Source organism: Phascolarctos cinereus, unplaced genomic scaffold, assembly GCF_003287225.1.
Source record: "Phascolarctos cinereus isolate Bilbo 61053 unplaced genomic scaffold, phaCin_HiC Scaffold_4;HRSCAF=312, whole genome shotgun sequence".
Lineage (NCBI taxonomy): Eukaryota > Metazoa > Chordata > Mammalia > Diprotodontia > Phascolarctidae > Phascolarctos > Phascolarctos cinereus.
In genome coordinates this window covers 235364071-235392042 of record NW_027555847.1, presented here as the reverse complement: position 1 = coordinate 235392042, position 27972 = coordinate 235364071, and the positions used below count along the sequence as shown (strand labels likewise).

General features: G+C 34.0%; 1 protein-coding gene across 2 annotated transcripts in view; it reads left to right on the top strand.

Moving 5' to 3' along the window:
* Positions 1–26344, top strand: part of SLC12A2 (solute carrier family 12 member 2) — a 125710-nt gene extending 99366 nt beyond the window's left edge. The window contains exons 17-27 of one of the 2 annotated variants that reach the window (XM_021009508.2): positions 355–495; positions 3431–3537; positions 6789–6868; positions 9057–9185; positions 12211–12258; positions 13548–13670; positions 13806–13917; positions 16045–16131; positions 21465–21600; positions 21842–21909; positions 23499–26344. In XM_021009508.2, coding sequence (XP_020865167.1) covers positions 355–495; positions 3431–3537; positions 6789–6868; positions 9057–9185; positions 12211–12258; positions 13548–13670; positions 13806–13917; positions 16045–16131; positions 21465–21600; positions 21842–21909; positions 23499–23634 — 1167 coding nt within the window. In that variant the 3' untranslated portion in view covers positions 23635–26344. The remainder of the gene's footprint in view (positions 1–354; positions 496–3430; positions 3538–6788; positions 6869–9056; positions 9186–12210; positions 12259–13547; positions 13671–13805; positions 13918–16044; positions 16132–21464; positions 21601–21841; positions 21910–23498) is intronic. The other variant, XM_021009509.2, reaches the window with a different exon arrangement.
* The last annotated feature ends 1628 nt before the right edge of the window (positions 26345–27972 follow it).

The window sequence follows — 27972 nt, the reverse complement described above, 5'->3', positions numbered from 1 at the left end:
CCTTCTGTCCACTCTTTAACATTTAAACTTCTTAATCATTAGTTCAGGTTTTTCCTCATACTTCTTATGACATTATCTCTTTGTGATTTTCTTCCCTGAGTCTATTTTACTTATACTAGGAGCATGGAAGACAACATGGAAGCTTCATTCTTTCCCTTCAGTTCATTTTAGCCTCAACTGTCGTATTTTCTTTGGATGTTTTGCTGCTGGCTTTTCATAGTAGATTTGTGATGGGCTTTAATTTTTATAAAAATATAACCGTGAAGCTCTTTAAAAGTCGTATTTCTTTATAAAAATGCAAATTTTAAAAAAATACTTGACTAAAGGTATTCATAATGGTTTTTTATTTTAAAGGGTCCTCGCCGACAAGCCATGAAGGAGATATCTATTGATCAAGCAAAATACCAACGATGGCTTATTAAAAACAAAATGAAGGCTTTTTATGCCCCAGTACATGCTGATGATTTGAGAGATGGTACACAGTACTTAATGCAGGTAAATTGTGTTATGACTTTTCAAAAGGAGTTAAACGCAACTACTGTACTTTGCTAGAGTGTGACTTTCTGGTAATTACAGTCATCTTATTCAGGATGATCAAGGTGGTCTTGTAGAATTTGAGATCAAAAATGGACCTTAATGATTGTCTAGTCCAACCTCATCCTTTTTTAAATGGAGAAATTGCAACCCAGGAGAGTAAGCACTTTCCCTGAGAATAACTGCTTAGTAGCAGAGCTGGGACAAAAATCCAAATCTTGAACCTTTTCGTTACAATATGTATTACCAGGTGACTCAGAAGGTGAAGTCAGGATCACTCACTGAGGATGATAAAAGTCAAGAGTGAAATGCATAATGGTATGGTTCACCTTATGTAACAAAGGTTAATCTCTCTCTTAAATGTCCCAGAATACCAACCAGTTTCATGTTGATCATTATTACTTCAAATTATATTCGATAAAATATTCCTCTTTCTACTGACAAGATTAGACTGGTCCCAGCCAGCACTGTCCCTATCTGATCTCACTACGCTTTCTTTCCTTTAGTTCAGCTGTGCCTGTCAAGTCAGCCTTTAAGGTTAGACCTTTAAGGTCTAACATTAAATAAAGTCAGTCCCCACCCTTAGTCAACTTTAGATTTCTTTGCTTGTTCATTCCATGTTGCTCAATTTAAAAGTACCATTTCAATTTTCAAACAAATCCTTGTTTTGGGGGGCATGATACCGAGTACTCAGTACCAAAGACACTCATCCTTGGATTTAAGAAAGATTGGCTACAAACTGATGTTAGGGATGTGGACACGTATATTAATATATTTCAGTGAGCAGAAGATTTTTATTTTAGTACCTTATCCATTATAAAAGGTTTATGTTTGGAAACTGTCATTGCTGTGTAAATGGTAAAGGGGTTGGAATCGCTTCTGCTTTTTTTGAAGAGTCAGTAGAATCATTTCAAAAGCCTCTGCTTGCTGCAGAAAAACATATAAAGAGAAAAGAAAGACATATATGTTTGTGCTTATCTAGATAGCCTCTGAAAAATATGTGGGATAGCTAAATCATTCCAAAAATCCCATTCCGAGGCAGCAAGCAAAATTAATTTAATTTAATGTTTAATTATTGTTTTGGCTAACATGATAATTTTAGGTCATATTTGTTATCTAGAAGAATTGGATATTCATGAAGTGAGCACCAGGAGGGAAAGGCAGGATTTATAATATATTGTAAAATCTGAGATAGGAATTATAGAGGCATACTAAACTTTGTATAGTAAAGGTTAAATAAAAATTATGCAGCTGTGCTAATCAGGTCCATTACAAACTTATCTCAACTAGATCCTTACCGAAATATCCTTCTGTTTCTTCCTTTGTCCCACTCAATAAAGCAGACCACTGCTTGCACTTATTAGCAGAAAATGGTATAAAATACAAGATACTGTTTCATTAAAATATAACTTATAAAGGCCTTCCTCCAACAAGGTGTTGTTTGAGCATATGTTGAAATCATACAGAATTCCTTGACTAATACAACATGGAGATATCTTTCTTCATTGATTATCATAAGTATTAATATTAAGGTAGATTTATACCTATGTCATGGAGTATATCCATTGCAGCATCCACAGGGAGAAGGTAAGGTTTTCTAGATGTTTCCATTTTCAGATGATATTTTTCTGATTTAAATCAAGCCCTGAAGCTACCAGGCTTCCTCAGTGAGAGCCCTGGCTAATCATGAAATCAGCCTAGCAGCCTGCACAGGAAAGATTAAGTGGGTAAAGCGAGGATTTGCCCAGATTATGGGCAGAAGCAGTGCAATGGACAGCCCATAAATCAGTGCAGCTATTTTGAACAGGCAGGTATTTCAAAGTGCCAATTAGACCTTGTTGTTTTGCAACAGCACTTTTAAAGAGATCTGACAGGTATTTTGGCCACTTTCCAGAATATAAATATTTAAAATCTATAACATTTCTTGAACATATGGCTATGTGCAAGGCTATCTTTTATCATAACGATCTCCACTAGAATAGACTCTAGTTTGGAGTATAGAACGTATAACTTAAATAATGCAAAGTACCCTACTTTCCATTTTGAAAATTGGAAACACTATACGGTTTAATATTTCATTTATTCCATATACCACCACTATGAAGCAGGGTAGAGATGACATCCCCATTTTACAGATGAGGAAACTGAAGATAAGATTTGCTAAGACTAAATAGATATCTTTTGAAAGACCCAGGAATAGACCCAAGATCATGTGTCTTTTTAGCCCTTTGCTCTTTTCATCATGATAAAGGAAGAGCCAAATTGAGAAAGAGTTCATTAGGGCCCTTACTAAAATAAGTGAGTTTTTTGTTACATTTTGAAGGAAGTGAGAAATATGAAAGAGCAGTGAGTAAAGAAGGTATGCAAGTGGAAGTGCTAAGGAATGGAGGTGAGAATGAGAAAATCACGTTAATAGAATAAGTAAGAAGCAGGTTTGGTTAACTGTAACAGTCATTCTGGGGAATAATGAGAAATGGAATTAGTTTTGTTTTTGTTTTTTTTTTTAAGTGGGGGTAGCAGGAGGTAGTTATAGGACATTTAGAAATAGACAAGAGTTTGAAAGTATGAAATGCTTCATACTAGGGAATGCCCATCTTTTTTGAACAAGGCAGAATATGATGTCTTTTAAAGTATGTTTTGTGAAAAATATTTTTAGCCCTTCTGTGAATTAATTGGAATAGGGAGAGATTGGAGGTTGCCGAAGTAGAATGTAGGTGATTTTAACCTGAGCTTTTGTAGGAACTATAGGACTATAAAGGAAGAATGAAAAATTGAGAGTGCAAAAACAAACTGATCATTTTGCGGGTGAGGTGAGAGACAAAACAATGTAATAGATTTTTCATTTACATAAGTAACTGTTAAGATCTATTTCCTTCAATTTTATCTTGTGTTTTAGGCTGCTGGTCTTGGTCGAATGAAACCAAACACACTTGTCCTTGGATTTAAGAAAGATTGGCTACAAACTGATATGAGGGATGTGGATACGTATATTAATATATTTCAGTGAGTAGAAGATTTTTATTTTAGTACCTTATCTGTTATAAGAGGTTTATGTTTGGAAACTGTCATTGCTGTGTAAAGCACAGTACTACTCTCTGAAAGTCAGCATGGTATAGTAAACAGAGACCCAGCCATAGAGTCAGAAAGACCTAGGTTCAAATTCCTCTTCTGACCAATATTGGCATGTGGCCCCTGTGTTAACCTCTCTGTACCTTAGGCAGCTTTCTAAGATGATAAGTTACAGAGTGCATTCCAGTCTGCATTGGCAGAAGGGGAACTAGGAGATCCCTACACCACTGAAATCACAGGTCTGGTCTTAAAAATACTATTTTCAAATCATCCATTCACAAAACCACGTGGAATGGACCATTTGTATATATTTGGTCCATTTTTTTGCTCCCTGTCAGGCTATTTGTACATCTGTTTTTTAGCCATTCACACCTTTTGGATATGGGGTCTGGTAGTTTAATAATAAAATACAACTTGATTTTTGTGTCATCCTTAGCTTTGTGGAGTGTCCTTCATAATCTGGCTCCAGGCAGTAATGGTCATTGATCCCTTGAACACATTCTACACTCCTTTGTCACATTAGCCTGAGAATTGTTCCTTATACATGGCATCCTTCCCATATCTTGTCTTTCCACAGTCTGTTCTCCTTCCCTACCTCTATCTCCTGGAAGCTGTAGCTTTCTTTAAAATTCAGTTCAAGTACAATCCTCCTTCAAGAGGCCTTTCCTGGTTCCTACAGTTGTTACTATTTTCCCCTCATTATGTATTATTTTTCCTGTGTAGTGTACATATATTTTGTGAGCATGTAGAATATAAGTGTCTTGAGGGCAAGAACTGTCTTGTTTTCCTATTATATCCCAGACTCTTGGCATAGTATTTGGCACATAGTAGAAATTTGTTGATTGATGTTTAATATTTTTAACAAATGTTCATCTATTTATACTGTAAATTACAGAATTCATTCAGTTCAGCCTTTGGGTGTTTAACCTGACGGGTAGAATCTCTTCTCTTTTGCACTGGACGTATAGAAGAAAGATGTTTTACCATCACCTGTACAATACTCTGTAGACTTCCAATCATTCATTGTTTTCTTTTTATCCAACTCATTAATTAGTCTCCCAAGCTCTATTTCACATCCAAGAGATCTGCTTGGGGAACTTAAAGGTGAAATGACTTGTTGGGAGACACATAGCTAGTGTATGTCAGAGGCAAGATCTGAACCCACGTCTTCCTGACTCTGAGACTGGCTCTTGGGAGGAACTGATAGTGTAGTTTTGTGAGCACTATGTCTGGAGTCAGGAATAACTGAATTCAAGTCTGCTCCCAGACTACTAACTAACTGGGTGACCTTGGGCAAGTTAAGTGACTGGCCCAGACTTTCTCTGTTTGCCTCAGTCTCTTCAACTATAAAATGGGAATAATAATAGCACCTAACCTACTGAGTTGTTGTGATGATCAAATGAGGTAATATTTGTTTTAAAAAAAAGTGCTCAGTGCAGTGCCTGGCACATAGTTGGCACTATGTAAATGCTTATTGCCTTCCCTTCTCCCTTTCCCTCGTTGTCCACTGTGCCGCAACTACCACCATTGGTTATGTGGTCTTAAATCTGAAATTGAATTCTTATTGTAATAAAACCCTTGGACCTTAGTGACACAAATGGTACTTTTATCATGGGAAAGGATGTCATAATAGAAATCTAGACTTGGAAACAGCTGGTTAAGAAGATGAATCAATGAAGTGGGGACTCAAAATATATAAATATACTCCTTGCCAGGCCTAGAGTATATCTCCAGTTAGGATTGATAAAGAGTATATTTCCTGAGTCTCACAAATCAAATAAAAAAATTTTCAGATATAAAATGGAGGGGGAGAGCGTAGAAAAAGCTTTTATTAAGCTCTTACAGTGCCAGATGCTATGCTAAGTGTTTTGCAAATATTATCTCAAGGGGCAACTAAGTGGTGGCAGTGGATAGAGCACCAGCCCTGAAGCCAGGAGGAGCTGAGTTCAAATCCGGCGGGCCTCAGAGCAAACACTTGACACTTAACAGCTGTGTGACCCTGGACAAGTCACTTAACCCCAATTGCCTAAAAAAAAGGAAAAAAATACAAAAATTATCTCACTTAATCCCAGTAACAACCTTGTGAGGTATTATTATCTTAATTTTACAATTGAGGAAACTGAGGCAGGCAGAGGTTAAGTGATTTGCCCAGGGTCACAAAGCTAATAAGTGCCTGGGGCTGGATTTGAGCTCAGGTCTTCCTGACTCCAGGCCCAGCCCTCTATCCATTGTGCCACCTAGTGGCTTAAAAAGGATGAGGAGGAATAAAATTGTTAATTTATATCCAGTAGCCAAGATAGCAGAGATGGCAGCTATGGCATAGAAATTACAGCAGTAGAGATACCTAGAAACCCAAGAAAGAAGCTTAATTGTAAAACCTTTAACCTCACATATCAAATTTTACCTCACTTTCACTGAAATTTAAAAAGGCAATTTGGAGAAGTAGAAAGCAGATTTCAAAGCCAGAAAGACCTGGGTTTGGGTACCACCTCCAACAGCTTGTGTGACCCTGGGCCAATAATTTAATTTTTCCATGCTGTAGCCAGCTCTTTATCAGCCACGCAACAAATGATACAAATGCTCAGAATAAAACAGTCCCTACTTGTGAGAGAGCTTACATTCTAAAAACTCTTCAGTTGAAGAGAAAGTACTGACCTGTGCTAGTGCCAAAGAGAGGAGCACCTGATTATAGGTTGTAAGGAGTCACTGAGTTATTGAGTACAAGCATTCCATGGTCAGATCTAGCAGTGTTTTAGGAAGATCACTTTGGCAGCTGAGTGAAAGATGGATTGGAGTAGGAAAAGAGTTGAGGCAGAAAGACCAAACAAGAGGCTGTTATCATAGTAGTGGGGTACTAGTCCTAGGGGAGGAGGCCAGATCTCAGGTGGTGATCGTGTAAGTGATAAGAAGGGGATGGGTGTCAGCCATCTTACCGAGACAGAAAAAAACAATGTTCAGTAACTAATTTGGATATGTGGAATAAGGAGTCAAGGATGACTCCAAAATTGTAACCCTGGGTGATTAAAAGGATAGTGGTGTTCTCAAGAGCGGAGGGGTAGATCATACATGCACTCACATGAATCTGAATGTTTTGAACTAAAGAGAATATCCAGCCCACATTTGTGATTTAAGAGATCAGGAAACCATACTAGTATTTTATTTGCGTAACTTTGCCCTATTTGCAGTGATGCCTTTGACATCCAGTACGGAGTAGTGGTTATTCGCTTAAAGGAAGGCCTGGATATTTCTCATCTTCAAGGACAAGGTAAATCTTATGTAAAAGAGTTTTTCATTTTAAAAAAATACGTAAGTTAAAAAGCTAATTTTTATAGCAGTTATGTAAACATTATGCAATAACCCTTATGGTGAGAATTTTCTAAAAGAAAAGCAGACGTATTAGCAGGTGGCTTAAATGTCACAATAACTCACATGTCTTCAACTACAGATTTTTTAAAAAGTTTTCGGGGCAACAGGTGGTGTAGTGGATAGAGCACTGGCCTTGGAGTCAGGAGGACCTGAGTTCAAATGTGGCCTCAGACACATAACACTCACTAGCATTGTGACTCTGGTCAAGTCACTTAACCCCAACTGCTTCACAAAAAAAAAAAAATTTAAATAAAGGTTTTCCCCATTTTCATATTTACACAAGAACTTTATATGCAAATGATAATGCCAATCATGTTAAGTAAATATACCTTGCCACTTTTAGTGGGCATCTTAGAATTTACATGTCTTCAGAACTAACATTGTAAAATTATTTTCCTAAAAATTAATTATGAATCCAAGATTATATTTTACATTTGTATAGCAGAAGTTCTAAAGGACTATCATGTCATCTTTAAAAACTACTATACATTTTTGCAGTTCTTAAATAGCTTTAAATGTTTAATATACCCTTCAAAACACAGAAAAAGCACATAAACACAATAAATTAAAATTAAAACAATGGAATTACAGATATTTAGCAATACCAGCTATTTCTTATTCCAGAAATTATGCTGGATTTGGAGTCGAGTTAGAAGAGAACTGGGTTCAAATCTCTACTCTGCTACTTACTTCCTGTGTGACCTTCAGCAAGTCATTTAACCTCCTGGTCTTCAGTTTACTCTTTTATAAAATGAATAGGATTAGATTCTTTAGGTCCCTTCTAGCTCTAAATCTGTGCTTCTCTAGTTCCAATTTAAGATATTTTCTGCCATCTTTCTTCCTCTCTTCTCCCATTCCAGTACCTTAAATCTGGAAAAGTATGTACTTTATTATCATTTTTTAAATGCACACAGTAAACGCTTTTAAAATACACAATGAAAAGTGAATTTTTCCTTTACTTATAAGTTGGCTTGGCAAAATACTGTGTATGTTCTTCATAATTATCTCTTAGTGTCCTCAAGGATATCATGTTGATTGAGGTTTAATCAGTTTATGACTTAACGTTAACTTTGAAATGTGTTTTTATTTATATATATATGTATATATATATATATATATACATATATGTGTGTATATATATATATATATATATATATATATATATATACATATATATATACGTATATATATTATTGACAGTATTACAATTAAATATTAAAAGAAAATATTGATTGTTCTCTTCATTTAAACAAAATTAGTTGCATTATGTTCATGTATTATAAAGTTTTATTAATTTGTCTATGGGTTCTGAGTAGTATAAATATTTGAAAGAATTGAAATGCTTGGAGCAGTGAGGTGGCACGGTGGATAGAGCACTGGCCCTGAAGTCAGGAGGACCTAAGTTCAAATCCAGCCTCAGACCAAATACTTGATACGTACTAGCTGTGTGACCCTGGGCAAGTCACTTAACCCCAATTGCCTACAAATAAAAAAAAATTTAAAAATAAAGAATTGAAATGCTTGGTCACTTGTGATTAATATCAAAAGATTGCTAGATTATAATAAAATTAGAATTTAATCATTTAATAGTCTTTTCACTCAAGAAATAAAGGACAATGAATTTGGAGCTTTGTTGTTGGGCCTTGACCTTACAGTTGAACTGATATTAACACAATATACTATAATCAAATTAAATAAATATTAATTGCCTACTGTATGCAGTACTGTGTGAGACCTGAGTGATAATGCAGTTTAAATAAGACAGTTTCCATCTTTGTACAGTCTAGCAAACATTTTGTCACAGAGAAAATCTACAGAGACATACATTTTAAGTTTTTCACATGTATGAACTTGTTCATAAATTTATGGCATGGGTTTATATTTTCAAGGAATCCCATTAATTACTACAAAGTAGATATCAAACCCATTTTTTAGAATGTAAAGAAATTTATCAAAATTACATAAAGTTCACTAAAATATGTATCGTTTAAGTGAACCTGAAAAATGAAACTTGTTTGACTCCTGAAGTGAGATTCCTAATCAATCTACCTTGTTGTTTTTTTGTTTTGTTTTTTGTATATTTCCAGAAGAGCTATTATCATCTCAGGAAAAATCTCCAGGTTCTAAAGATGTTGTACTAAGTGTGGAATATAGCAGAAAAACTGATGCTGACACTTCTAAACCATCTGATGAGAAAAGTCCTGTTATGCATAAAGGTAATTTCTCAAATACTATTCACTATTAATAGTAATTGTAGATGACTTTCATTTCTGCTTAATTTTAAATTTCTCCAGAGAAATGTGTTCATAATAATTTGTCATTTATGACCAATATACTATGTAATATAGTAACCTTTGCCCAATATTGTGCTATTTATTGAAATTAGACCGTATTTCATGTCTGGTACAATCTTCCGTTTTGTACTTTCAATTCCAGATGTTAAGTTGCCCTTAAGAATTATTCTAGGTATAAAGGAACCACTCTACAAAACTGCAGGTATTCAAAGCTTAAGTAATATACACCATTTTAATTTAGATTAAATTGGAAGAAAGTTGAAGAAAGTTCAAAAGTCGAACAACGAACTTACGAACCATATGACTTTAGATTCTAATTACAGCTCTACTATGTTGTCCCATTGGGAAAGTCACTGAACTTCTTAAATGTTTATGCAAACTGAAAATGTGGTGGTTAGGGTGTTACTGTGCCTTTTAAGCACTAGCATTATCTGATTATTCCTGTATGTATGGCATTGATTTGTCTTAAGTGACATGCTATTTAAGTTGTATCAAATTAAAAAGTTCTTGCTATGCTGTTATTTGTGGAATGAGAATTTTTTTTAAATGGTCTTTCTTTATAAAATCTTCAAAAATGAATATTACAGTATATCCAGAGAAAAACATTAGAGTAGTGAATAGAATGTCAGCTATAGAGTTAAGATTCTTATGATATATACCAGCTGTGTAACCCTAAACAAGTCACTTAACTTCTCAGTGCCCTAGGCATGTCCCTAAAAAACTACAGGTTACAGATAAAATATGAATCTGCCATCAGTGAATAAAAGTTCTACATCAGCTATTCCCTGTACTTGTAATGCACCCCTCCCTACCCCATCCCCAGCACTGCTTTCTAAAAAAGCAGCTCTGACTTTGACTCTTAGCACTGACATATTTAACTACCAAGTATTACCCTGTATTATGTATATGTGTCTACACATATGCCTGTTTTCTTTTCCTATCCAGTAGGAAGAACTTGACTGGTAAGCATTTTTATAGTTTTTTTTCTGCATTACAGGAAAGTTTTAGATAACTGATCCCACAAATTTATGCTTTCTGTTTTCATTTTCAAGGATGAAAAAGCTATGAATGACTTCCAAATCTGACTCTCCACCCTGACTCTTCCACCTCTACTCAATCTAGTATCTCCATCTGTCATGATGCCAGCTTAACTAAGCTAAACATGAGAGTACTTTGTATATCATCCATCTATATTATATATATATTCTCCTCTACTTTTCATTCTTATTAATAATCACTTTCCTCCCAAATTCCAAACGTTAATGTCATTTCACCACCTACTGTCCACATTACTACATGGCTGATATTTCTACATTTGTGAATTCATCTCTTCTTCTCCAGTCTCTATTAATCTTACATTGAAATTTTAATGTTAGCTTTTTTTCCCGTCTCTTTGTGCTAATCAATTTTTTTCTCATTTAAAAAAAAGTATTAAATTTCCATCTTAATTTAGACTCATCCTTTCTTTGAGTTCTTTGCTCACAACCTATTCACTTCTTAGTTAATTTATTTCTTCTCATTTTGCTTACTTTTTACTTTTCCCCTCTGCTGGACTTCTTATCTTGCCAAATATATACCTACATACATACATACATACATACATACACATATAATATATGTATGTGTGTGTGTGTGTGTGTATACGTATATACACACACACACACACACATATATATATATATGTATGTATATATATATATATATATATATATATATATATATATACACATATATACATATATTTGTCTTTGATGCAAAATAAGTTCCTCTCATTTCCATTCACTGTTGACTTTTTTCTGGTGTATAAAATATCTTTTCCAGTCATTCTGCAAAATCCTTTAACAATAGGCATTCATTTTTCAATTTTTAGAATTTAGCAACTTCATATTTATTAGGTGTACCTCAATTCTAATCACAAAACATCAAGCTTCCTTTGATTATAAATCTTTAAAGGCTGGGTTTATGTGTTTTCCTCTGCTAATAGGAAAGTATATACCCGAGCCACTAACTATTCTAGGAGAGTCCTATATTTTTAATATATGTGGTCAGTGGTTTAAAAAAGTAGAATTTTCAAAAAGTAGTGTACCTACTTCAGTAAGTATTAAGTTAATGAAATGACCTTTATTTCAATTTATAAAAGTTAAGAACATGATTCAGTCAGATACATTTAAAATGTGGTTGTGCTTATATATAGTTGAAGGTTTTGCTTCTGCTTGCTTATGTAAGTTTTCCCAAAACAGCAACCTATGACAAGCTTAACTTAAAGCCATTTCTATTTAAAGCAGTAAACTAAAGACATGCAAGTTTAAAAATAAGTGATTGGAATTTAAATTTTTTGTTGATTAATTTAAATTTAAATATTTTATTTGTAAAAAATTATTTGTACTTGAAAGAATTTTACACTTAATTTATAAAGGAAAAAAAGCTATTTAAAAAGTCATATCCCATCTCTTCAACTTCCCAATTATTTCTTTGTTATATTTGGGAGTTTCTAAGGCATTAAAAATTATTCCCCCATCCCCGAGATTACCCTTTAATCATCAGCATAGTAGTATGTACAATAGCACATTTGTAGTTATGTGATTTGCTTACACATGTATTTAGTTTCAACAGTTTTGCTGTAGCTTAAATTCTACAGTATAAAGTTATCTTCTGCTGATTTCAGTTAGGAGATTTTTTAACCCCAATGGAAACTTTTGGCATTTTTGCAGGGACAAATTTAAGGAGTTTCTTATTTTCAGTAGTCTTAAAAGTTGCTGTCCATGATATACCTGATTTTTAAATCTTAACTGCTCAGTACAAAAAATGGTTCTTCAATCTTGACTTATTTTCTCATGGACTAGTTTCATACTATGTTTTGTTTAGATATATGTTGTCAGTTTTCATTATTTCATTAACAATACAAAAGAAATTAACCACTATTTTGTATTTTTTAAACAAAATCTAGATGAGGAAGAGGATGGCAAGACTCCAACACAACCACTGTTGAAAAAAGGCAGGCATTTTCCATCTTTTTGTTTCAATCCATTTTTTTCCATGCTGTTAACTCCAAATTTTTTTAAGTCTTTATCTCCATGGTGAGGTTGTAATACAGTTATTTGTGAATTACAGATTAGAGAAACGATCACTGATTATTCCAACTACATAAAGCAGTTTCACACAGCAAAAATGAAATCATATCAACAAAATTGTAAAATAGCATGTTATTGAAAGTGTTCAGATCCTGAAAGTTAAGGTTTTAGTGATTGAATGTTTTTGTTTTGGCCCATGTGTTAGATAATTAGAAGTGAAAAATGAAGAGTTTCATTCATGACCATAAATTGCATCCATCTAAATCTTTTTCATAACAATTTTATTTAACTTTTATGATATTTTTCATATTTTCCATAGTTCCTCTGAGCCTTGGGAGATACATAATCATTATTGAATTAGAGGGGTAGAGGTGAGAGTTTGGAGGAGTATGGTTTGGTAGCCATATTATTTCATCATGAATAATTTTGTACTCTGCATATATGCCATAACATTTTGTGGTAGATGTTATGATTTAAATGACAGTAATTCTACATGGTGACCAGATTTCCTCCTGTGGATTTCTGCTTTATAAAACTGGGTAGTATTTTCATAAGTAAAGTTATTCATCTACTCTCAGAGCTCATTTTTTGTTTGTTTTGGTTCAAAGATCCTGGAGAACATAGTTATTCACCTTTGGTACATAGTTCATTTCAACCATGCTGTAAGTGGGTTCTTTTCCAACAAGTTGCGTGTGTACTCTAATAGCAGGTTGTGGGATCCCTATCCCAAACCTCTTCCCCACCCCAAATTTCAAGATATCAAATGCCAAGGCAAACAATGAGTAGAATGTTTGACTCAGTGGGTGTTTTTCATAGATGCTTCCTTTTAGTTCTTCAGTGTACAAGCATACTTTTTAAAAATGTTCTTGTGAGTATCGGGTCATTGACAGGCCAGATTATGAGTTATAGACCTCAGATTATCCAACTAGCCTAAAAGATTAAACAGTTTTTGAAGAATTGTGTTTAGAATTTCTGGGCCAGTTATTAAAAAGTTCTACATTTTGTTAGTACTTTCAGAACACTAAAAATGTTTGGTTTTATACTCATTTTAAAATGTTTAAAGTTCCGTAAGGAACTACGTTTATTATGGTTGACACATTGGAAGAGGAAGCAATATAATTTTTTGCACAAAAGTGAGGAAATGGTAAGGAAGGTGATTAAACAAAAGGAAGCTTAAATTTTTTTCTTACATATGCTTGTTTCCATCCTTTAGAACCTAAAGGCCCTGTTGCCCCATTAAATGTTGCTGACCAAAGACTTCTTGAAGCTAGTACACAATTTCAGAAAAAACAAGGCAAAAATACTATTGATGTCTGGTGGCTTTTTGATGATGGAGGTGAGGTTGCTTCTAATTTATTGATGCTTTTTATTAAAAATGTCTTCAGTAATTGGCATAGAATGAAGTATTAAAAGTAAATCATATATAGCTGAATGTACTTAAATGACTTATTGTATTTTATTATTTAATCAGGTTTGACCTTATTGATACCTTATCTTCTGACTACTAAGAAAAAGTGGAAAGACTGTAAGATCAGAGTATTTATTGGTGGAAAAATAAACAGAATAGATCACGATCGGAGAGCGTAAGTTACTCTAAATGAAAATGAATTTTGCCTATTCAGTGGTTATGTCAATGTTAGAATTTATGTTGAAGATATATGTAGGATGAAAACTACATAGAGAAAATTCAGAAAACTCTAATTTCAAATTAATATTATACTTTAAACATTTTATATTCTATTAAGCACTGTAACTTAAATATTTTAAATCCAAAGGAAAAAATTCCTTAAATGAATGTATCTTGAACAAAATTTGGGCATATATATATATGTGTGTGTATATCTCTGTAATTTAGTCCCCTAAATATATGTAGTACATATAGAGAGGTAGAGATACATACATAAATATATAATTTGTATTTGTATTTTGATTAAAATTTAGGACCTATCAAAACTAGTTAAGCACTGGCAGAAGTAAGATAGGACTTCTAGGTAATACAACTACTTTATCAATATCTGTCAGTAGCCATGTTGTCCTATGCAGTCCCACTGATTCCGTCCTACCTCCAGACTCAATTCCAGGACTAGAGACTTTATGCCATAGCCAGCTTCTGTGCTTCTCCATGTAAGAGTAGAATTTTAGAATATTTAGAAACAGTAGATCTTAAGCACTTGATGAGATTAGAAAGAAATATAGATGATTCTGTTATATATAGCACCTTTACACAAATGATCATGTGATTCTGTCAATAGATTAGAAAAAAACTTTTGAAATAATATAATATCCATTATGTTGAAAAAATTGAAAGGCTTGGGAATAAAGAGATTGGCTTTAATGTGGTAAATAGTTTCCATAACTGAAAGCTGGCATCATTTTTAATGGTTAGAACATTAGAATTCTTTCCAGTAAGATCAGTGATAAAGATTGGGGACTCTTGTTTGGTATTGATATAATCCAATCTCAGTAAGACAAGAAAACCAAATTGAAGAAATTACTTAGGCAAAGAGGAAGGAAAATTATCACATTTGCAGATGATGTGTTGGTTACTTAGTCTTGAGTATTGTAGATTCCACTAAAATTTTAATTGAAGTAATTACTATCTTCATCAAAGTAACACAGTATAAAAGTAATCCACAAAATTATCACTTCTGTATATATTACCAACAAAAACCCAGTAAGAAATAATTTTTAAAAATTGTTCCATTCATTATAATTACACAATGTGTAAAATATCTGGGAATCCACTTACTGAGATATAGTAATCATATGAATACTGTTATAAAAATCTTTACAGAAATAGAGGAAATCAATTTATTGAAGAGTGACTAATTATGAATGGGCTGTATAAAATGATAAAAATAACAAGACTGCAAGGATTAATTTACTGATTCAGTATCATACCTATCATATCACCAGTAGATTGCTTTATGGAACTAGACAAAATGATAAAAATTCACCTGGAGGATCAAAGGACCAGAAAACTAAAAGAGAAATAATTTTTAAAGTTGAGAACAAAGTCTAATATGTAAGAGACAGACAATATATACAAACATAAGCAAGAACCATTCTCCAGTAGATAAAAGGTTACTAGAAAAAATGTAAACAAAGATAAAAATGCTTCAATTCATCAGAGAAATGAAAATTAAAATAATTACGAAACAGTTTAAAATCTCAAGAGACGTTTGCTTGACTGTACTTGTTTGTTATGAGAGAGACCATTTTATGGAGGGGATCTATGGGGCAGTTTGAGGGTGATGCAAAAAACAAAAAAAGAAAATATTGTCAATGAAATCTTTTTAAAATATATAGAAGAGAGCAGGTGTTCAGAAGGGGATACAGACAAGAAAGGTAATGTTGGTGTTACCATGATAACTTGAATATATACCTTTAAATAAAAACAAGCTGTATATGTAAGAGAGGCACAGTTTCATATGCAGCCTCTTTTCTCTTTGTATGTAGAAATGTTCATGTTTGTCGAGGTCAAGTCCCTAATTTTTAAAAGTGATTTAAAAAACAAAACAACCTTAGCCCAAGGACACTAATTTTCAGGAGAATGGGAGCGCAGTCCATGCTAAAATATCCTCAGAGAACTGAGGGATGTACTGTCAGGTTCTATTAAATAAATTTTTTTTTTCCAGATCAACTAGTTTCAGCCTTAATGTGAGAATTGAAACATTTCCTAAATTTACAACTTTGTGTCTCTGTTTTAGGATGGCAACTTTACTTAGCAAATTCCGGATAGACTTCTCAGACATCATGGTCCTGGGAGACATTAACACAAAGCCTAAGAAAGAAAAGTAAGTTACATAAATGTTCTCTTCAGTTGAGTAGGTCACGGGTGTGTTACTCAAATGTATTCATGGGGAGAATATTCCATTTAGAACTTAAATCTTTTTTTCTAAAAATGGGAGAAGTGCTGGGTTTAGAGTCAGAGAAACTGGGTTTAACAGTCCTGTCACTTAACTACCTTCCCTGGGGCTTCAGTTTCCTTATCTTGTACATACCATGAAAGGGATAAAGATTTGGTTGAAATGATCTCTAAGGTCTAGACTTCTACTCCAAATCTTTGATCTTACGACTTCTCCGTGGACATTATATACAAGAAGTCATTTGACTCCTTGTCAAAGATGATGCTGATATCTTCCCTCTCCTTTCTCTTATATCATAGGAAGATTGCTTTAAAATTGTTAAGGTTCATAAAAATTTAATTCAGTTCAAGAGCATACACATATTAGCTTAAAGGCACTCAGAATTCCTCCATAAAATCAAACTTTATTCAGAATTATCTTCTTACTTTTTCTACCCCTCCTTGAAAATGTGGGCTCTTCTTTATTTTCATAGAGTCGTTATAAAATTGAAATATTTGTTCGGGTTTTCTTTTGGAACTGTACAAGACTATTATTTCTGTAATAAGTTATCTGATTTCATGAAGTAATAATGTATATCTTCTTGATTGTCAAATATTTAAAATCATTTAGGGAAGTGTGCTTTGTATAATCTGTGTGTATATGTGTGAGAGAGATTATCAGTATGGATGCTCACTTTTCTCATCTTGTGCTACTTTTTTTGGGGGGAGGGAGGTGGCAGTGGGGTTAAATGATTTGCCCAGAGTCACACAACTATTAAGTGTCTGAGACTGGATTTGAACTTAGGCCCTCCTGACTCCAAGGCCAGTGCTTCATCCACTGTGCCACCTAGCTGCCCCTTCCTGTGCTACTCTTGACTAGGCATCCCCCTAAATCTTTTTGTCTGGGGATACAAATACAAGCAAGCTTTCTTGACATTGTGTGTATGCCAGTGGAGTAAATGAGTTGTCCTTTTACTCCTTGCTCTTGATAGATAACTATCCTACTTCCTTAGCTAGTCATATAGTACTTTTATGCCACATAGTCTATTTACATCCACCATGTGCCTCTCCTTTGTTTTTTGGATAACTTTTGTTGTGTCAATTTTATTGCAGTTTAGAATACAAGTCAGTAAAAGGCTTTATTTCATATATTGTCACAAATCATTGCAAGGAGGAGTAACAGTTGACACACAGAGAAGTTTAAATAGTTTCCCACAGATACTTGTAGTATACAGAAAACACATAATTATGTTGGTGGCCTTGGGAGCAACTTGTTGTATTTCAGGGGAAGGTAAGGGATACAGAGAATATCTAATCTGCTAGTCTGATGTTGGCCTGAGAATGCAAGATAGTGTGGACTCCTTTTGGTCAACCTTATATAAGAACCAGAAGAGGGGCAGGAGTTAGCTTGTTTAACATTGAAATGGAGGTTTATTCTAAAATTGCATTACTCTTGTCAAGGAAGGGAAAATACAGTGACTCTTTCTCTGATGCCATATCTGTACCTTTAAATCTTCATAGATTGGTATTGCATGATTGCTTTATCTCTCCACTTAGGAAGATCAAGTGGTTTGTTTTGTTTCTTTCTGGCTGCTATGGTTTCTAGGCTTTTTTGGCTTCCTCATTGTGGCTGTTGATTTACATTGATTACTTCCTTAGAAAAAAGTTGATAGTTGGTGTTGATAGCCCCTCAAATAACCACCATGTCTTCTCATGTTTATTTTTCTAATTTTGTTCCTTTTTTAAAAAATTATTTTATATAACAGATCAGCAGCCTAATTGTACAGACAGCTTATTCAGAAATTGTTCCCACCTGAGTAACCACTCACTCCGTTTTCTGAGATGTTATTTGATTCTTATTGTATCTACTGCCTACAGACTCTCTTCTTAAAGAAGATATTTTATTTCTATGTGCATGAGTCTCCTGTGCATCTTTGACAACTTGTGTTTCTTAGACCTGAGCCATATTTTTTGTCATTCTTTTCCATACCCACCTTTGCATTGAAGTTACCAAGTTTAAAATATGTCTTTACTTGATTTGGACAGTCTCATCAGATTCGCTGTAGAATTCCTTGATTTCCACATCCTTTGCAACAGATGTTGGTATATAAACTGTAATTATTTCATCACACTCTTTCTGCAAAAGTTTGAGTCCTATAATACAAGATTCAGCAAATTAAATGTTTAATTCAACATCTGCTTGTGCAAGGCATGGCAATATAAATAGCATTTAGTACAATGCCTAGCACATAGTAGGTGCTTAAGAAATGTTTGTTGACTATTGAAATTCAGAAACCAAACCTTTCCTGCCCTCGAGGAGCTTCTATTAATTTATCTATCAGCAAGCATTTATTAAGGTCCCGCTATGTGACAGGCATTGGGGATACAAATAAATACAAGAAAGAAGGAAGCAAGGAAACACTGTTCTCAAAGAACTGATACGCTGTCACAGTCTCATAAGATCATAGATTTAGACTTAGAGCTGAAAGTGACCTCAGAGACCATCTCATCCATCTCTATCATTTTATAGCTGAGGACAAGTAATAAGAGTCATAGTTGAAATTTGGCCCTGGGTCTTCTGGTTCTAGAGCTCCTGCTCTTTCCAGTGTACCAGATTTTGAAGTCACTTTTGTCCTGAGGAAGCGTAGTGGTTAGAGTGCTAGCTTCAAAGCCAGGAAATATCTAGGTTCAAGTCTTGACTAACACATATTGGCTTCATAACCCTGGGAAAGTTACTTGTCCTTCATTGGTTAACCAATTCTCCTATTCTCTGAGCTGCAGGGGAAAGGTACCTGCTTTGGCACCAAATAAAATCACAGAAAATGAGTGCCTTGGTCAAGGGACTGTCTGGGTGGCCTTGGGGAAGTCATTGAACCTCTCTTTTCTTCAGTTTGTAAAAAAAGAGGGTTGGACTGGATGGCCTGCCTGCCATCTGGTAAGAGCCCTTCTAGCTCTGAGTCTGTAATCTGAGACTGCTTAACTAAGCATATAGTTTATAAAAATATAAAAGTGCTGCTCCTGTCCACACACACAGAAGACACTTGATAGGGAACCAGTGTGGTTATACTACCACATGTTGGCCTAATATGTTCATTCCACCAGCACTACTAAAAAAAAAAATACTGAACAAAGAATCATTGTCAAAAATTCTTTCATTTTCCTGTCAAATAATCATATACACTATATATAAATTTCATTCATACTCTTTCTAGTATAATTTAAATATTTATAATATACTAATTGTACTATTTAGAAGGATAACCTCTGTGAAGAGAGATTAGGTAACACTCACAAAATAATCTAACAGCCTAGTAAATACTAATGAAGTTTAAGCACTTTAAGCATTTCAAAGACCTTCCAATAAAGGGAAAAAATTATCAGGAAAAAAAAGAGTTGATTGCTTTTCCCCACATAAAAATAGTAGGAAATGGCAGGAAATGTGATTACGTTTTTCTGATATGATCATTTTGCTACAAAGAGTTCAACAGATATTTAGCATTTATTAAATTAGTGTGAGTAAAGCATTGTGCCAGTGCTTCAGAGGCAATGAATTGAAAGAAAGAAAAAGCTAAAAATGTGAAAGAAAAGAACATTGGTTGGTTGATTGATGAATTTACCTCTTTTCCATTACCTCCAAATAAATGCTTTCCTTTTTACCTAGTCAATTCAAATACATAATCATGTTGTTTGACATGGTTACAAAGATGCATTCTTCCCAATCCAGCTATTATTTGTAAACAACCTACCATAAACCTATATTTCTCTTAATATTCATTTCTGTTTTCCAACTTTATTTCCAGTCTCATTCTACCAAATTTATTTTAACCATATATTCCCACTCAGTTCTTTTCTAGTAAATAAATATATTATTCTTCCTTCAGTTATTTAAAAACGTTTTTTGGAAGAAGTCCATAGGCTTCACCAAAACACTAAAATTAATGCAAAAAAAAAATTACAAACCCTCACTCTAGACACAATAGAGTGTGAACCAAAGTAAAAGCAGCACCATGTCCATGGATATGTATATTGAGAATAAGTACTAAGTACAAGGACATTAGGGAGAAATGGTACTACATTCTAGTACAGATGACCAATGTCCCATGAAATAACTATTCACTGTGTTTGAATGCAGAATAAAATAAGCTCTGCGAACTCCTTATTTGTCTCTGAGCCATCTTTCCATCTAATAGAAACCTTCTTTTGCCTTCTTGCTTCACTTCCAGCAGGAATTTAAAGTCTGATATGATTTGATTCTTCAGTAATATAGTCACTCTTTGGTCACTGGACAAGTACCACATGTAGAGTTTGAACACTCTATTAATATTCATAAGTGGTTAAACCACCATGTGATTCCTAGCATCCTCTGCCCTTTTCTACTGCTATACCAGCATCATTTGGGAAGCTGAAAAGGACAGTGCAAGACTGAGCCATTTTGTAATTTTTTTGTAGTTTCATGAGATGTGGCTAAAAACTTAACCCCCAGAGGCAGCTAGGTGGCACAATGGATAGAGCACTGGCCCTGGAATCAGGAAGACCTGAGTTCAGATCTGGCCTTAGACATATAACACTCACTAGCTGTGTGACTCCAGGCAAGTCACTTAACCCCCAACTGCCTCACCAAAAAATTTAAAAAAAAAACTTATAAATTGGCCAGTCTTCTAGTAATGAGCCACTATACATTTAGTTACGCCGGTCCTTAGGAAGCAGACAGTCTTAGCACAACTATACTCAAGGCCCTTCCAGAATGATAGAATCTGCTAGAGTTTGAGCTCCACTAATATAGCTCAAGCCCCTCTAGGCCATAAAAAGTCACAGAATTCTTTTACCTGAAAGCAAAGTTAATAGAGGGTGAGTAGCAGTAATGCAAAGGACAATCAATTGTGAGGGAGTGGGAGAAGTGACACAAAAGATGGTGCATCACAGGCATAGTTATAACATAAAAAGAGGCAGTCTGTATCCCAGAAAGTCCAGTCTGTGCCCCTGTTGGGGGTTATAGGTAGATAGGCCCCAGGACAGTGGAGTGTATGGGCAGGAGAGAGAGGAAAAGGGTTGTCACACATTGCCAGGCCAATGGAAAACTTCAGGCCAATAGAAGAATGGCAGGAAGCATCCACTGCCACCTCACCCCAGTGGGGGCCTATCTACCAGGACAAAGCTTGCCCAAGATAGAACATCAGAGTAGGATTTTGTGAAGAGTTATGAAGAAATATTTAGAAATTTTTTTTACCTTGTAGAAATATTGAAAACAATAACTGATTTTAATTGTTGTCTGTTTCTTTGAAGTATTATGGCTTTTGAAGAAATGATTGAGCCATTCAGGCTTCATGAAGATGATAAAGAACAAGATATTGCAGATAAAATGAAAGAAGATGAACCTTGGAGAATCACAGATAATGAGCTTGAACTTTATAAAACAAAGGTATTCTTTATCTTCCTTTACATAATCCTACCATGTGTTTTAAAGTATATATATTTTTTTAAAAATAAGTCTCCACAAATTGCTAAAGAATTTTTTTTCTGTCTTGTGGAATTTTAATTTATCATTGATCACTTGTTTATCTACTCTCTTATATAGTTTTCTTTTGCCATTTCTAAAATTATTAACCATACTAGGTGCTAATTTTCTAAATTGGGACTAACTTTTCTCCTTTGCCTTTTAGACGTACCGCCAGATAAGATTAAACGAGTTATTAAAGGAGCACTCAAGTACTGCTAATATAATTGTCATGTAAGTAAAATATGCAGAATACCATTGTTTAATATACTTTTTCTGGTAAAGTGTTATATACTTTAGATGGATGGGTGGAAATGTAGGTAGGTAGACAGATAATGTTTTCATGTGTTCCAGTTTAGATTTTTGGTATTGTGTTCTAACATACATTTTTAATTAAGTGAATTTTTAAAGACTGCCTATTAAACACACATACTGACTTTTATAGTGGTGAAAAATAGATATCTGCTGCTTAACTTTAACTACAAAAACTTTTTTACATCAAATATGATGTTGAATCAGTTTCCTTCTAAGTGTAAGCACCTGTAAATCCAGTGCCATTTTGCCAAATTCCTTACTATATTTTTTTCTACTTTGGGGAACTTTTTGGACAGTTCATTGTTTATTAGAAACAACCTTCAGTATGTGAACAAGAAAAATAAAATAGCCCTTATCTCTGATGTCTTCAAGTTTTGGTGGTTTCTAGCCCTATGAATGGGAGCAGTTAGGTCACAGTGAATAAAATGCCAGGTCTAGAGTCAGGAAAACTCGTTGTAAGTGCTGCAGGCACTTACTAGCCGTGTGACCCTGGACAAGTCACTTCACTCTGTTTGCCTTAGTTTCCTCATCTGTAAAAGGAACTGGAGAAAGAAATGGCAAACCACTCCACTATCTTTGCCAAGAAAACCACAAATGGGATCATGAAGAGTTGGACACAACTGAACAAGACAACCTGTGAATGTATCCAACAGACCCTTTGCTCAGTTGTTCTTTTTCCTTTCACCTGATAGAAACTGAGAATAACTCAAATCTGATTTGTCACTTGTTTTCATTTGCTAAGAGCAGGAGTTGCCCCACTTTCACCTCACTTGCATTTCCACTTCTTTCCATCTGATTTGGAGCTTTTCTTGTTCAGACAGACAAAGGAAAAGTTAAATGTAAAAGAAAAAAAAAGCAAAAGCACTAGTGAATTGAAGCAGATATTTTCTTTTACTGAATACCACAAGATCATTATTTTAATTAAAAAGTTATGTCTTTAAATTTAACTTGTTTAAATAACTATTGTTAGTAGCCAGTAAAAGACTTGTTGAATAGTAGATAATCATAGAGCTCTAGAGCTGGAAAAGACCTGAGAATCCATCAATCCACCTCCTACATTTTATAGATAAGGATTCCAAGGCCCAAAGAAACTATGAAGATGAAAATGAAGTAAGATTAGTTATCTCTGAACTGTCGTGCATGCTGTCCATTTCTTGCCTTAGTTTAAGTAGATGAGTAAGTTATATGTTTCTTTACCTGTTTGAAATAGAAGTATCCTTTTTTTAAAAAAAATAATTCCTTTCTGAGAGAGGAAACATACTGTGAGGTGTTTACACACCAGTGTAAGATGTGTTCAGCTCTGTGCATCATTATGGGAAAAAATTGTTACTATCTTGCTTTGGCCCAACTTGAAAACAATTAGGATGTTAAGGTTACTGTTGATGCAGTAGAATGAAGTAGTTGGTAAGTATTTCTTGAATTTGTATACTTTTGGTTAAATATTTTCTTGTTTTACTAACATTAAAAAAATTTTAATTATGTACTGTTGTTATTTTTCTTACTCTTAGGAGCCTCCCAGTTGCACGAAAAGGTGGTGTGTCTAGTGCCCTGTACATGGCCTGGTTAGAAGTTTTATCTAGAGACTTGCCACCAGTCCTCCTAGTCCGGGGGAATCATCAGAGTGTCCTTACCTTCTATTCCTAAACACCAAATCATGGACAGCCCTAGGGAAATGGCACTGCAGTCCCTAGGAAAGTGACTTGAAATCTTCTATGAGACTGCAATGCGGTGGCAAAACAGTGACTTTTCTTCCACAATTTCACTGATTTGAAAGCACACGGGGAAGTCACTCCATTTGCATGGTTGTGGAGACTTCAGTTTTATTCCTTATTGTTGGACATAAGATTTTTCTTTGCTACTTGAATAGCAATAAAGGTGTGTTTTTATTTTCAGTTGGTGAAAGAAATATAGATTTATAAAAGCCTTTTAGCCTTGAGGTGCCTTCTGAGATTAACCAAATTTCATCCATATATACCCTGTTTTATAAATTTATATAGAATATCAAACTTTGCCTTCAACTAAGACTGTAGTTCAAATGTAAGTTGGTTTCTAGTCTCTTCCACCTTAAAATGAATGCTGCTTTTCTGTCTTCCATTGAGCAATTAATTAGTTTTTAGTACTGTATGTTTTCTATTACTGTACTTTTTTTTAATGGTCTCTGTTAGATGTTAACGGGGTAAGAATTAGGGCAGGTCTTATCATTTGAGATGAAACATAAGAATCAGAATGTCCAAAAGTTTAATCCATTTAAGTATGCATGTATAAATGTAAACCTTAAGAAGAGAATTGTTCTACCTTTTATGAAGCTTTATATTATTAATGTCATAATTTCCAGCTAACTTAAGAAATGTCAAAAGATTATTCTTAGTCGTTTCATGACATACTGAAAACCATATTCTGTTCTACAGCCTAAAATACACATAATTTTAAATTACTAGAGGGGACCTGTCCATGTTTGTCCTTCAAATCTGAGTGATTTTTCCAGTGAGAACTTAGGTTTCCTGTAGGAAATTTGGGTTAAGTGATGCCATCTTACAGAGTATTTCAGTAAACACTATGTGGCATTCTACCATCCTTTTAAAATCATACAGTTTCTTTACTTTATCATCAAAATGGTTAAATGGACCACTGGTTACTTAGTGAAATGTTTTTAGGCTAATTCATTCATCAAATACACTTAGTCTTAATATACTCAGGTTTGAACATTTAAATTTAATTCATTCTTAATATGTAAAGTCCATATTAAAAACTGCCAGGTTGTGCTTTTTGAATATTTTTTTGACGTCATAGTCTATAGTATATAGCAGTGATAATGCATAAGTATTATCACTGAAAGCTTTCTATATGAATTATTAATGTGAATTTTTTCATTCTTTTATATTCAAGAAAAGATTGCCTAAAAACATTTCAAGAGTTTTAAACACATACACACACACACACACACGTATATCATATATATGGTATATATATTTTATATGTATGCATTATATATTTTATATACACATATACAACAAACTACATGTTACTAGGCCATATTGCTGGTTGTTCAGCAGTGTTCAGTGATCAAAATTCATTAGCTAACAATTTTGTTAAACATAAGATCAAAGTAAATTATCATATGGTTTTAATGAACAAAATTTTAGTCATTTGTAAGATACATTGTAACTACAAATGACTATAATTTGTGATAGTGAAATGTTCTATAATTCATCCACATTGCTATTCTGTCCATTATTTATGAGTTTAAAAATAGTTTGTTGCTAGTTCTCCAGATCTTTGAATTTTTCTTTCAAAACTGCAGTTTTATTTGATTTTTGCTGCATGAATATGAAGTAAATTAGTTTCAGAATGGACCTGATCATTTTTAAATGTAAAATATTAGTAAAATTGCATTTTTTTTTTCAAAATTTGTTTTCCTAGCTCATAACTCGCAACTTTATTGCATTTATTACAGGATTTGCAGTAATTGTGGGGGAGAAGAGCAGGAATGTAAAATTACTCAATAAGCATGGAATTATTACCATGTTTGAATTTTTCTTCTTTAAACAGATGGACAGTAGGGCATGGACTTAGTGCTGCTATCTTGAAATGTGCACAGGTACACTTATTTTTAAAAGTTTTGCCCATTCAGGAAACCATCACTTACAATCTGTACCACAGGAACCAAATGAAGTGTGTGTATTCATACATGTGTAAAAAGTATTTAAATATGCATATGTGGGTTGGGGAAGGGAATTGTAGTCAGTGAAATAATGTAAGATGCTTTTCACTTATGGATTCTTTAACACTAGATACCAGGTCAAAAAGGTTCAAAGTTATTGTAGCTCTCCAATAAATTTCAGCAGTTTATTGTTAGAAACAGATAATAGCTAGTGATGAAGTTATTCTATTTTGTTTATACTGAATTTTGATTGTTTTGATGCCAAATTTTTTTTAGTTCTAATCATTGATGATGACTTGAAATAAGCAGTTGTGCATTGGCATTTGGCAGTTCTGTATTTCTGTAGACAAAAATTTCTGGGGGTTTAGCTGAAATAGCTCTTTAAGTTGACAAATAACAGTAGCTGATAAAATCAATTATTTATTTGTTACATTTCATATTTGTATTTTAAGTTTCCTTTTACATAAATTCTTTTATGCTTTTTTGACATTACATATTTAAAGAAAATGAGGAAATAACTTAAATAATTGTGCTTTGGTGGATAATATCAGCTAAGTTTGAAATTGTAATATTTTGATAAACCCATAACTGTCACATGAATGCTTTTCTAATGTTTTAACACTGAATATTGCAGTTTCAACTTTGTGTAAAGATTACTGCAATAAAGGAAGGAAGTGAATCTGATAAAAATAATTTGTCTACTATTTGTTTCATAAATACTGTTCTCTACCTTTATGCTTTGTAAATATCTAAAATGATAGCATCACCACCCTCATTTTGGTAAGATTACTTCATTGATGATGATCTTTTTACATGGAATAATTTTTTAAATGACCACAAATTAGCCAAAGCCTTATAAAGCAGCACACAGTTAATGTTAATAAAGTTATGAATGGCTATTATTGGTAAACATATCACCTGAGCCATATGAGGAATGACATTAATGTTTTATGAGTAAACTGTGCTAAATCTTGGACTATTAGAATTGAGATCTTACATATTAGTCTCTTCATTTTACAGGTGAGGAAACCAGACCTAGAGAGGTCATGTTCCTTGCTTTAAGGACATTGACTAAATTTAGTTTATATGCCCTAACCTGAAGCTGATGCTTCCCTGCTCCCCAACCACCGTTTAGGTAGCAGGTGGTGGAGCATAACATTTCACTTCCCTTTATCCAACAATTTGAAGTACTACTTATTCAGGAAACCTTGGTGCTGCAAGTTAAATCCCATTATAACATTTCAAAATAATGTTCAGTTCACTGTGGCAAAAACATTATAAAATTACAGTGTTATAAAAAGTTTTTAAAGTCCTGGGATTCAGTGAGTTAACATGTCAAGTTCTTTTCAAACCCTCAAGTGCAATATAAATGCTAGCTAATATTTTTTACTATTTAGTGGAAACTTAAGCTCAACTGTTCTTAGTTCCTCCTAGTCACTAACTCATTCTTTAGTCAACAAACATTTATTCAGTACTTAGTACGTGCCAGACACTGTGCTAAATGCTATCTAGTTTTTTTCCCCAGAACCAGTCTGGCCCAATTCTACCTTTGGTTGGCAAGGTTGATGTTTTTGGCCTCATCTCTAGAAGTTAAATATCTGGCCACCCCAGAAAGGAAAGAGAAGGTAATAAGCATCTATTATAGTGCCTACTATGTTCTAATCACTGTGCTAAGTGCTGTTTTTTAAAATACTATCTCACTTCATATGAGAATTTCCTGGCCTGACCTTTGTATGGTCTGCATTCTTCTGAAGGTCTCACCCCTGACTTGGTTCTGTCCTTTTTGGTGGGACTAAAGCAAATATGGAGTTAAGTTGCCGTGGTGAGTCTCACCTATATGATAAAGCTTGATTTTTCTTTTTCCCTTTGGCTTAGGCTAACATCTGGATCTAATTCTATTAAATGCAATGTGCCTTAATGACTAGGTTTCACTCCTTGAAACCTTTCTCCACATCTTAGACACTCCTTACCACCTTTAACCCATAACACTTCCTGGCCCATCAGCTAATGGTCTTCCTGTTTCAAATATTTCCTCTCTGAGAGGTCTGAGAGGAGAACTGTATTGAGGGGCATATATATATCCTGATAAGGAAAAAAAAATTCCTTTCCCAGCTCAGGTTACCAGTTAGACCTACTTCTCTGATTTATCTCATTTCTTATAGTGCTCCCTGATCTCATTGTCCATGGATTGATCTTCCAGTACTTTTAAATTCAGTTCGTCTGAAACTTCTTCAAAATTTTTTTTCCCTCAAATTTGTGATTTTTTTTTTTGGCAGTGGGAATTCTGAATGAGGAACCTACAACAACATGTGTCAACCAGT